Raw genomic sequence first — 12,802 nt, 5'->3', positions numbered from 1 at the left:
ATAACTTTTACATGTGCAACAAAGAAAAGATGCCTTTTACAATATTCAAAATAAATAAGCAAAAATAAAATAACAAATAACTTGGGTATTCTTTCTTCTTGACGAGGCTTATATAACTTAATAACTTAAAGGTGGCTTTTCTTATCAAATCAAAATACTGGCTCTAACAATGATTATCTTGCAGAAAGCTTCTTACTTACTCTCTGTGTAACTCGGTTGTCAGAGCGTTGGGGGAAGACTCTGACATTGTGTTGCAACAAAGAAGACAAGTATTTGTGTTATTTGCTTGGGCCTCTTGTCTCAGCCATCCCAATAATGCGAAGAGAGTGGGAGGTAAACAAGAGTCCCATTCTTCTTTAGAGAAAAGATGTATAGTAAGAGGCATAGAGAAAGCATCACATCCAGATCTACACCAACACATCTCAACAGCTGGTTCGTCAGGGTCAGAAGAAGTGCTGTCCTGGAAATGCTTTCCCTATACTCAAATGGATGGCAGCTTAATAAACCACTTATCCACTACATATTTGTTTATAAAGTGGAACAAGCAGCTTTTTCTTTATCGCATCATTCCATATGCCTGCACCGTAAATCAACTCCGGTTCAAAATGACATTATGAAACTGAGCTTGTGAGCAGGAATTGAATGATCTCGCCTGCCTTATATATTAAAAGGTGTTTCCAACATTTTCCCATTCATGTTTGAAAAAGAAGTGAGCTCAACATTACAAACCCCTCAAAGAGAAGTTCCATTGACATGCACAAAAACCTATATAACAAACTACATGAAAGAGAGAACCCCAACAGGCGTAAAAGGCCTTTTTCAATGAAGTATTAAGTAGCGTTAAATGTCAATATACAGTAAAGTATCTAAGGTTAATGTGTTGAGGAGTGTGTCTTGAATGAACAGGCAGTAACTCGGTCATTGTTGCATGTTTAATTCCAGGCCAACATTACATTTCATGAGCAATCCATTAAAATACATCCAGTATGAAAACATTCTTTAGGCATTCATTCAGTGCATCAAATTGCTACAGATCTACTACTTATTGTTCTTCAAGTCATTCTCTTTATCTCTTTGCTTTAAGGTCGTGGGGCTGAATCCAGCGCCCACTTTAAAGGTATTTGAATTGTGAATGATATCAAGCTATGAGGTTGCTACTACTGTACAGTGTACAGTGATCTGATGGTCCATCATGCGTACCCTGATTGTCTGGGGTGAGATCAGAAAAGCACTAAGAGTCAGACCAATCCTCTCTACTCGTGAGTGGATGAGATGGATGCAGACCGTGGATGTGGTCTGGTTCGCCCTTTGAATGCTTTTTATTGCCCTGAACCGAAAGGCGGCACAGATGAGAACGTGCCGGAGACAGAGTTGTGGTCAGGTTTTAAAAAGATGAAACAGTGGTGGGTGTGTGAGGAGCTCTAAGTGATGTTCTCCAGGATGTAAAATATAAGCTCCATCACGAAGGGCTCGTCGCCTCTCTTGCGCCCTCTGCTCTGAATCACGGGGATCAGCACGCTGTCCAGGGCGTTCAGGTACCGGGCGGGGAGTGGCAGCCCGTTGCTCCCCGCCACAAAGCCCACCTGAAATGACAAAACAGACCTCTAATTAGTTTAAATATACACACACCCTGAAGCTTTTCTCTTATAAACTATACAACTCTGCAAAACGTGAGTCATACTGTATATAACATGCCCTCCCCACCAAAGTTAGACCAGTATCAGTTTTACAAGGTTTCATAAACATTTGAGCAAGTGGACGATTACCTTAAAATCCCAAACTGATGTTATTATGAAATTGTGAACAGATTACCATATTCTGTATCATAACTGGTGAAACAAATAACATGTAAATCTCAATGTTTTGTTTGTTTTGGCTTTATTTAACAAATCTTTAGGCTAATTCTTATTTCACCTATGATACCAAAAACTAAATGTAGACACTTGACTGTCTGAAGATAGTCAGAAATGTTTAAACAAACAATGTGTTTTTCTAAGTTTAGGGATTTAATCATAATTTTGGTCAACTCAATTATACACCTGTTTTTCTCCGTCTCTACCCGCCTTACTAATATGTTTTACTTTGAAGTCAATAATATGAATTGATTAACAAAATAATACATTTAAATATGTCATTTTAAGGTAGCTTAACCTAACCAAATGAAAGCCAGAGTGCAGGTTCTTTGGCTTGATTTTAATGTAGTTTTTTCTGCAGATGTTTCATTTTTTTTTCACAGAAATTGTAAATGTCTATACTGTTATCATGGCAGACCACATGTCAAAAAGTCAGATTTATATCTTAACAAACTACATTCTTAACAAATATGTCTCTGCATTTTTGGATTTGTAGGGCAGTATTCACGATGCAACCTTATTATGTGAGGTTAGTAACAATAATCGCTGACACCAAACCTCTTTGCTGACCTCTTGAGATTCGAAGGCGACCCTCAGCCCCAGCTTGGCCATCCCGTCCTCTTTCAGCAGTTTGAGGTGAGGACACAGAGCCAGGCAGAAGGCCCGGGCGATCCGCTCCGTCAGCCGGTCGTGTTCAGCAGACTCACTCGCTCCTCTTTTGGGAAGATCCCCCCTCTGCAGGAAGAACACCTGCGCACATCATACACAGACATTTAAAGAAAGGCTGAGGCAGTTTCAGATGGACCTATGTTCATACTTTAAGCAGATCATTATGTACTTCTGTCCAGCGGATTATCTTTCCATTTTCTTTGTATTCTGACTTCTGGAACATCTTAGTACTGCTGATGGACTCCATGGACTTCCCATCAATGGGGCTAATGACACTGGAGGACACAAACACACATTACCTGTTATTAGCAACATTTAACAGACATTGAAATGCACTGGTATTTTTGCTTGGTTGTTTTAAAGGTATATTCATTTATACTCAGAGCAGAGGTGAAAGGAAGAACTTATCTTAAAGTTGTAATACCACAAAGTAGAAATATTATGTTACAAGTTAAAGGATCCAAAGTCATGCATGCATTCAAAAGGCTTCTCAACTAACAGCATCAAAATATACTTAATTAATGAATTAATACATTTGCTAACTTAGTATAAAGTACAAGTGTTGCAGCTGGTAAAGGAGGAGTTTTTTTTAATTATCTATGTCAGGAAGTCAATGAATTATTAAACCTATAATAATGGATTTGTCTAATAATAATAATCTGGATTTTTTTTAAAGTAATTAAAGTGATCTAAAGTGTATAAAAGTAAGTTTAAAAATAAAAAGTAGATTATTTGCATCTAAATGGTGGTGGATTAGAAGTCTAAAGAAGCAGGACCCAGAAAAACTCACGTAAAGTATAAGTACAAGTACCTTAAACTCCTACTTAAGTGCAGTACTTGAGTAAATGTACTTAGTTACTGTCCTCCACTGGTTAATTTACTGTTATATTCTTCTTATTAAGTGTAAAAGCCTCATTCTGCCCCCATGAACATCAGACCCATGGGCACACACACACACACTCACCCCTTGTTCAAAGTGCATTTCTCCTCCACCCACTGCACACACACCAGCTCCTGGCTCTCTGATTGGTCGAGACGTCCGCAGGTGACGGTGTAGTCCTTCATCTCGCGCATCGCCCTGCGCAGCTCCGCCATGGTTTCCACGGTGATCTGCACCATCAGCCCATCTGTGGAGAGTGGACAGCGAAACAGGAGAAACAGACGCGCACACCACACACACATTCATACACTCACATGCAGCAACACGGACACACGCCTATACACACAGTCTGTTAAAATGTACACAGACACACACATGGAAACATCAACACATTCTGAATACAGCAGGTTTGAAGCAGGGGTGCTCACATGCACTACTTTTGAGAAATTAGAGTAAATAATGAATTCCCTGCCTGAACCTGACTCCCCTCTCGCGGACAGTTTACCTTCTACGATGCTGGACTTGGCGAGGTACCCTGCAGATGCCTTCAGAGCACTGCTGAATATAAAAAAGCAGGAGCCAGTAACTGCAATAAAAAGAAAGAGTTTAGAGACAAACTGTACTGCTACAATCCTGGACATTAGTTTTGATATCAATGACAAGAAAAACAATTATCATGTAGTGCCGTCTTGTGTTCCTTTCGGGAACTTAATTTAGTTTGGTGGACCAAAATCCCACATATCACTCAAAGCTACCTCTTTTAATATCTGCACAGCTCTCCACTTTACACCCCAAGGCCATATTTGTGTCTATATATTTAAGCAATAGCTCACGACAGGCCGTGGTATATGCTCATTATATCACAGCTAAGGGGCGTGGTTCGGCCCGACGCGAAGAACGGTATATTGTTTTTCTCAGACGCGGAGGGATACTGACTTGTTGTGAAAAGTAACTTACAATTCTACGCTCAGTATATCACGGCTAAGAACCAATCAGATTGCTTGATTTGACTTGTCCGTTTTATAAATATATATATATATATGTCTATCTATATATTATACTGTAGGCTACTCGACTACTTTTATTGCAGGTTTATATTTTGTGTAAATATTTTTCTTTAAATATGCTTTACAATTATTCTATTTCATGGTCCTTTTTCTTACAATTTATCTTCGCTTACTGTGTTTTCGTACGCACCATATGCTCCAATTTGTGTGTACTTTGCATTAAACCTGATTCTGACTTTTTTTACTCTTTGCAAACTTGATGTTTGCAATTGTTTGTTGTTGCATAGTGTCTTTGATCTTTGTCTATGCTGCAGCAGAATTGCCCTGCGGGGAAAACCTCTTTTTATTATAGGTGGATTTTGTCCAACAAATTCACAATTTACTATTTTAAAAGGCTTAAAACTAGTGGATAGCACCAAATAGTCAGTGGAGTTGAGTTTCTCTGAATAAAGCCTTTGTACGGATCAGAGTTCTGATTTATTTATTTTTGTTTCACACAAACATCAAAGTTTCCCTAAACAAGAAAATGCATTATCTTATCAGTCAATCAGTCTCTCACCTTGTTACAATCCACATTTCTGATTCCTATAAAACTCCTCTTGATAATATATCATGAAGTCCAGCCTCTGATATCTTGCTGTCTCCCACAGTACCCTGTTATGTCTCACCTTTGCGGGGCTGGTTGTGGATGCTGATGGCCTGGGTCTGGTACTGGCCGTCCTCTGCTTGCACGCAGATGAGGTGAGAGTCTGCGGTCTCGTTGAAGCACGCCCCGATGGCCAGCACATGTTCATTGGACTTATTCAGAGCCTTCATCAGCTAAAGAGAGGGAAAGACGATCAAAAGAAAATACATACACAACATTAATAACTCTGTGATGCATTAAAGGTTTACTCTCACCTCATTATAGCCGGTGGTCGGTAACTTTATGTTGGTCTTCTGAGCCTCTAGATCCACAGTGAGCCCCGGCACCATCGGTAGGCTGTAACGGTAATTCCTAAAATCCTAAAACAAGATGAGAGAAGCGTTAAAGTTACACTGAAAATCAAAGGTGGGAAAAGTTTGACAAACTGTCATACTCACCACTAACAGTCTCATTATAGTGTGGCCAATTTCCCCAAACAAGGGCTTCCTAAAGCGCACGCTGTACAGTGGGCACGGGTAAACTGCAACAAGATATATAGTGTTTAGCTCAAGAAAAATATTGTAGCATTTCAGTCGCAGCATCTTATACCAAAGCAAGGCAAGGCAAGGCTAGTTTATTTATATAGCACCTTTCAACACAAGGCAATTCAAAGTGCTTTAAAAGAATGAAAGACATTAACAAACATATTATAAAATGGCATTTAAAAACACTCATTTAAAAGCAAAGATAATACAACATGAATAACAAAGTGCAGTGTGAGATACACACATCTGAAATGTTCAGGGCTGACTCTCAATCATTGCTCACTTTTTAGCAGAACTAGTTTTCTTTGACCTCACTTTCTTTCTACTTTCTTTTTTAACTTATCCTTAAGTTATTTCAAGTGTTTCATGCTAAACAAACCCCCCTTTTTTTAAAATGTTGCCATGTTTGTGTAGCATATAAAATAGATGTGCTCCCAGACATTCATGTGGCTTGCTAGTTTTGGACCCCATCTGTACCAAAGCCTAACTTACATCTGTATTCAGCGCCCAGTCGCAGCATGAGGCGCAGAGGGAAGGCTTTGGCCCAGGTCAGCTCAGCTCGGTGGACCAGCAGGCCGAAGAGGTAGGGCTGGTTGGGCAGAGGGAGGCCCTGCAGGGACTGGAGGGTGGAGCGGACGTACAGGAAGCCCGCGTGCTCCGTACTGCCCAGGAAACTGCTGCCCAACAAGGACAGCGACAGGTGCTTCACAACCTTTCCTGCAGAACCACAGTGGGAAGGAAACATGTGTCATTAGAGCAGGAAACACATTTATGGACAGTTTTAGAGTCCGAAAATGGGCAAAAAGCTATATAAAAAATCCTTACTACTATATTCATTCAAACAAATGTGTTCACTAGAACATGCACTGAGCTAGACAATACACTTACAATTTAGCCAAGTTAAGAAACACGCAAATAGGCCTCGAGAGACTCAAATAAAAAGCCTAACAATTAGAGATGGAAAAAGTACACACATCCTTTACTCAAGTAGAAGTACAGATACTCGTGTTTAAAAATACTCTGGTAAAAGTAGAAATACTGAATACATTTTTTTACTCAAGTAAAAGTAAAGAAGTATGGGCTTCGAAATGTACTTAAGTAAAAAGTACCCAGAACTACCAAATGTTTTAAAGAGTAATTGTTAGCTAATGAATGTTTCGATGCTGAACAACGGCAACATGACAACGTTTTCATTGGTCCCTCTTCTTTGGAGAAGACCAGGAAAAGATCGATACACGGATCGTGTTCAAATCAATAGGCACGCAATGACTCTAAATAATAATGATCAGGCCACCAAACACACATTCAGACTAAAGGAACCAGCCTGTTTGGAAAATGTAAGAAGTAAAAGTAAAAAGGTTTAGTGGTACCAGAAAACTGTATTTAAGTACAGTAACAAACTATTTGTACTCCACTACTTCCCACCTAATTAATAAAGCACTTAAATCAACCCAAACAAGAACAACTAAAGGTGAAATAGAAAGACATTCATATTTTAAATTGCCCTGAGGATAAGTGCAATGTTTAGAGTTTTAGATTGTTCTGCATGATGTTCGATGATACAGGGGCACAATGAGAAAACTGGATTTTCCAAGCTCAGTAAAAAAGAATCTGGCAACTGCAACATTATCCAATCATTGAAGCGTGTTCAATTACAGCCCCCACATTGAAAGATAACAAACCAAGCCTTGAGGGGGTAGAAAACTAGTAAGGGCCTTTTAAATAAATAAAACCCATTGTGTATCACAGCTTAGAGAGAGAGAGAGAGAGAGAGAGAGAGAGAGAGAGAGAGAGAGGGGGGGGGGGGGGCCACTCTGACTCAGCATACAGCTCACAAAGAAGAGTTTTATAATACCTCCAGTAATACTAGGACTGTATCTCGTGTGTGTCTGACCTGTGAAGGTGTCCCTGTACAGCTGGATGAAGTGGCTGAAAATGTCTTTGGGGAAGCTCTTCTCTTCAGGCAGACACTGCAGCAGCACCACCACCTCCACCTGGCCCACAGCGTGCATGCCCTTAGTGGTCACACACCAGCACTTCCTGTTCACATCTGTCACACAACAAAGGCATCATCTCAGAGGTAAACAAGGACAGTTTGCAGCTTTAAAATCATCCAGTCAAACATTTTGCACTCAATAACAATGTTTTTTGTCAAATAACAGCAGTGTGTAAAATATGTTGCAAATGAGTGATTGTGATGTTATGTTAAAAAAAAAAAAGGTCATGTATTGTGTTGGGAAAATACTGAATGTACTCTTCCGATATCTTTTGTATATCAGCATGTGAAGGACACTGTTCAGGAACTAGTTGTACCAAATGCTCTGTATGTGATGACTACTAAATATCCTGATATTGAAGCTCAAGCTGGTGACGACGAGTGATATCTTTCTAACATATTGTGTCTTTATATTTGTCCATGTTGATGTTACAAATGGAGCTGCTATGATGCAAGTCAAATTTCAGACTTGATCTGACCATTAAAGTATTATCGTGTCGTATCGTATTTCCTGAGCACACAATCGTCAACAATAGAAAGAGAACTCTAACGTACAGTTGACCAGTTTGACCATAGCGAGCAGGTTGGCGTTGAGGACGAACACCAGAGGTTTCGGTCGGCCGCTCTCCAGCTCCTGGATGAGCAGCGTCTCAGAGGGCTGCTCCTCCACAGTGTAATCTGAAGAGAAAACAGCAACGCTGACATCAGATCAAAGTGTCTTCTACAACTGCTCATTTTCATGACCTTGAAATATGTTCAGCTTCTTGGTGTCTTTTCTACGAAATTCAACACATTTCTACTTTCTTGTTTATTTCTAGTCTTTTCATTTGTATAGTACAAAGCCATGTCTTTTTTAGCTGCTGCAACACAAACATTTCCTAAATTGGGATCAATAAAGTACTTCTTATCTTATCTTATCAGCATTTCCTGGAAGTCTGCATGGTGCAAAGATGAATGCAGAGGCACAAACAGAAAGGAGTCCCATGCAAATCAAGAAGCAAAAGGCAAGGTGACAATTTGATCTCTGATGTTGAGGAGTTGAACGTGTGTTGACAAAAAGAAGAGCAAAGTAAAGCCTTATACTGTAGGCGTGTGGCGCAGTGGATAGAGCCTTGGTGTTGGGGTCAGGGGAGCACAGGTTCAAACCCCACTGCAGTCAGCATGTTGTTGTGTCCCTGGGCAAGACACTGGGGATTGTCCACAGTATTAAGTATGTAAGTTGCTTTGGATAAAAGCATTTAACAAATGTAATGTGTTTAAGTGACAGCAGAGGCTACAGAAAAATGCTGAATAACCTAAATTCAGGGGTGTCTGTAAACAATAACAATAATAAAAGCTACCAGTACCTTAAGTCTTTATGAGAGCCAGGCTTAGACAATGGTTTTCTTTTATCTAGCGCAAGAAAGTATTTTTGTATATCATTGTATGGAAATAAAAGAGCTTACCTAATGATTTCAAGTTTCATGTTAGAAAATAAACTCATTGCTGTGTAAGGATTAATAACCATTGTCTAAGCATGGCCCTATTAAAGATGCAAGGACGGGTAGCTTTTATTAATGCTATTGTTTTTGAATGCCCCTGTTTAACCAGGCTGAACAGGGTCTACATTAGGATTACTGTGGCAGCCCAACAGGGAATAGTCCTTGGAATATTCGAAAAACAAAATCACTACTTAGTCTTTTATTCACAATATGTCTTTCATTCGGGTTATTCTGCTTTTGCTGTCACTTCATTTTGCTTTACTTTGCTCTTCCTTTTGTCAACACACTGTCAGCTTCTCAACATCAGAGACTCACTTTTAACCTTGCTTTGTGCTTCCAGATATTCATGGGACTCCTTTTTGTTTGTGCCTCTCCTTTCATCTTTGCACCGTGCACACTTGACAGGAAATGCTGATACCAAGAAAAATGCCTAAAAGATTTTCCACGGTGATGAAATTAACAGCATCTGCGCTACATAAGCAAATACATCTACACAGTCATCCTGCCAAATCGTTCACTCTCCTGTTGAATGGAAGCTGTCTCACCTCCTTTGACCCCAGTGGAGGTGAGGATGGGGGGGAGACCCTCCAAAGGGATGAGGTTTGCAGAGCTGCTCACTAAAGCTGTGGTGCCCCAGCCATAAGGACCACAGGCCTCCTAGAGGAAGAAGGGAAAAGAGCAGTAAGACCACTTTCTTTTTCTCCAAGAACAATATGTAATGTTTTTAGGTGGTCCTACATTGATATTAGTCCCATGTGGTCTCAAGGCTCTCCTGATCTGTGGTGAACCCCCAGGACTTCTAGAGGGCCCGCCCAGCGCTCGTCTCATGAGCGGAGAAAACCCTCGGACAGGTGTGGTCGGGGCAGATTCAGACTGCTTCAGAGGGAGGATTTCATCTGCAAACCACACCCTCCTTTTCCCCCTCGGAGATGTCCCTGAGGAGAGAAGAGTTGCTTATGCAAATAGTCAATACAAAATCAACTTTAATTGAATAAAAATAAAGCTGTGCTCACTTTTGAGGAGGGTTGAGTGACAGCAAACACAAACTCGTCCCTCCTTCCCATCCAGATGTGTGAGTCTGAACTTCACATTGGAGCAAAGTGCACAAAAAACCTGGCGAACACACACGACACACATACATTTTCAAGTCACCTGTCACGAGGTAAGTTTTATTTCAATTGAAATCCTATCAAATGTTCCTCACCTTCCCACAGGCTCTGCAGTGATGCCTCCTCTTGGTGAACGTAAACTTGACCCCACACTTCATGCACACCTGCGCCTGGGCATCAGGGACCCACACTGGAGCGATCTCCCCGAGGACGGTGCCTCGATCCTTGGACAAAATGCCGGCAGGGCTCAGCTGGGAATCATTGTCAGGATCCAGAGGAGAGGCGGCACATTCCCCCGTCGCTCCCTCCCCACCGCTGCTCGTCTCCTCTCCTCCATCAGATCTGACCTTGGTCTCTGGTCTCTCCTCTAGCTCCTTTTCTTCAACCACAGAGTCCTCCTTCGACGGGGGATCCTTCTTCTTCTCCTCCTCCTCCTCCTCCTCCTCATCTGCCACCTCATCCTCTTCCTCCTGGTCCTCCTCTGGCCATGCAGCCTCGGCAGGCCTCAGCACCAGGGGGCTGGGCGTCTCCCCGAAACAGCTCTCCCCCCATGTGGAGATGGAGGTCACAGTGCAGCTGCCCTCCTCCAGCTGGGAGGGAGAGGCGGCGTCGGCAGGAGGTTCGGATGGTTTCTGCTCACATGGACCCAAGCTGCTCCTCACTGCGGCTTCTGAAGAGGTCTTAGAGGGAGATTCTGCTCGGATTTGGCCGCAACCCAACCCCGGTTTGGACACGTCTCCATCTTTGAGCACCAGCAGGCAGGGTCTGTTCAGCCAGTGGTGCTTGGTGTCCTGGAGAGACGGATTGTCTCCTTCATCTGTTTCAAGGGGGAGCATGATGATGATATCAAGACCACTAAATGTCTCTTTTGCCTTTTTCTGTCAAGCACACACACTTAATTAGTGTCATTAATAATGAGTCATTAGACGGCAAATGTTCACATGTGCTAAGTGGCCATTTGACAGCAGGTGTTAATATAGTTATTCACCCAGGACACACCTCTTAGCTTTCAATCATCACTAAAGGCAGCATTAGTACTAATTTGCCCTGAGGTGTATATTTGAGATCATAACAGAATAAAACATGTGGTTAAAAAAATAGGTTTGTTGTGGGCTAAATATTGATGTAAAAACAATAATTGTGTTTGTTGTTAATATCTCATTGCTGCTATGGTTCACCAGAAAGCCAAAAGTTCATCAGAGGCTCTGTTACCACATCTAACACAGGATCTACATACAGGTTTTTTATTGGCTTACAGCTGTTCATGTTTGAACCATTGGTCATGGCTTTCATGGATAGACCAAAGACAATATGGTAATAAAATCAAATGGATTGCAGATTTCACTCTGGGTGGTTTTCAAATCATAACCTGCACATAATCTTAAATCAAATAAGGAACTACTGTCAATATAGTCAAATGTGCGATTTAATTCTGAATGACTGCATTCATAGCCTCCGTTAAAACCTTCTCTGATCGAAGCCAATTACTGTTCTAACAGCCTTCTCTCTCACGTAATAGCCATTACTGTTAATTACTAGCACACAAGAGGGGAGTAAATGTGTCCAAAGCTGGTGTTTCATTGAGCACTAAGTGATTCATGACTCAGGACCCCGTATGTGAAAACCGCTAGAATAATGTTACAGGATAACAACCGGAAAACTGGATTTATATTGAATGGGAATTATCTTATTTTCCAGATTAAATTGCATTGCAGACCCCTTACAGAATCAAAATAAAGGCGGGTCGTGTGGTTCCTGCTGCGGGCTATAGAGTGGATATTTCCCAGTGTCACGGTGCACGGATCCGGATGACCGGAGCGATGATCGCATCCCGGGACAGTGACGCATGCAACACACGTGTACGATGTTTAATCCGCTCGCAGGCATCGAGCCCGGCAGCAATGCGACACTCACCCCGTTACATCAGAGCAGGACATCTCAGTGAGAGCCGCTGTTTACGGGTCTGCGGACAGCGCGTCAATGTGCACAACACTCGATATGTGCGCAACACACACGCACGGACACACACACACACACACACACACACACACACACACATAGATGATGCGGACTATGCGCGCTGCCAAATGCTGTATCAGCGATTTTCTGTGACAAACACAGACGCGCATACAGTATCATCACATTGTAACGCACCGGCTATGAATGGGGGAGTAAATCATCCCCTCCCCGATGCAGTGAATCGCATTTCTTACCCTCAGTTATTCCTCCCAAAAGGCTTTCATTCTCGTCATCCCGCGCAGAGAAGAACTTGAGCATTTTATCCGGTTACATGAGAGAGCCGAGCAGCACGGATTCAGGCAGCAGTGCCTTGCTCACAAGCGGAGGATGGGGTGATTTTGCCTCTCTTCCCCCCTCTCTGTGATCTCCCTCCTCCCCTGTGTCTCTCTGCAGCTCTTTGAAGAAACTCAAGAGGTGTGCAGAAACGTCCCTCCCCAGTTTGCCTTCTGCATAACCCGCAGGACAGAATACAGGCCAAGACAACTGAGACATAATGTAAGATGATGGGATGTGAAAAGCCTGCACAACCTGACACACTGATGGTTATATGATGACATTAGTAGATCCATGCAAAACTGAGGAGTACAATTAGTTTGGGTGAGAAATGATTAATGACCA

At 41.9% G+C, this 12,802-nt stretch overlaps 1 protein-coding gene across 2 annotated transcripts; it reads right to left on the bottom strand.

The window, feature by feature from the left end:
- Positions 1 to 918: 918 nt before the first annotated feature.
- On the bottom strand, positions 919 to 12,616 carry zfyve9b (zinc finger, FYVE domain containing 9b). Of its 2 annotated transcripts, none has more exons than XM_079658139.1 (16): positions 12,379 to 12,616; positions 10,261 to 10,982; positions 10,070 to 10,169; positions 9,795 to 9,991; positions 9,602 to 9,713; positions 8,131 to 8,253; positions 7,474 to 7,629; positions 6,072 to 6,296; positions 5,493 to 5,575; positions 5,310 to 5,414; positions 5,078 to 5,228; positions 3,908 to 3,988; positions 3,487 to 3,649; positions 2,692 to 2,797; positions 2,412 to 2,603; positions 919 to 1,583 (listed from the first exon to the last, which is right to left on the bottom strand). In XM_079658139.1, exons 1-16 carry the CDS (start codon positions 12,440 to 12,442, stop codon positions 1,422 to 1,424), a joined length of 2,742 nt encoding a protein of 913 aa, XP_079514265.1. In that variant the 5' UTR covers positions 12,443 to 12,616; the 3' UTR covers positions 919 to 1,421. The 2 variants fall into 2 exon arrangements, with proteins under 2 accessions (XP_079514265.1, XP_079514266.1); XM_079658140.1 differs by having other exon boundaries at positions 2,424 to 2,603; positions 12,379 to 12,613.
- Between the last annotated feature and the right edge of the window lie 186 nt (positions 12,617 to 12,802).

This window comes from Notothenia rossii, assembly GCF_949606895.1.
Source record: "Notothenia rossii genome assembly, chromosome: 1".
In the NCBI taxonomy this organism is placed as follows: Eukaryota; Metazoa; Chordata; class Actinopteri; order Perciformes; family Nototheniidae; genus Notothenia; species Notothenia rossii.
The sequence above is the reverse complement of the archived record's forward strand: the minus strand, read 5'-3'. Positions and strand labels throughout refer to the sequence as shown.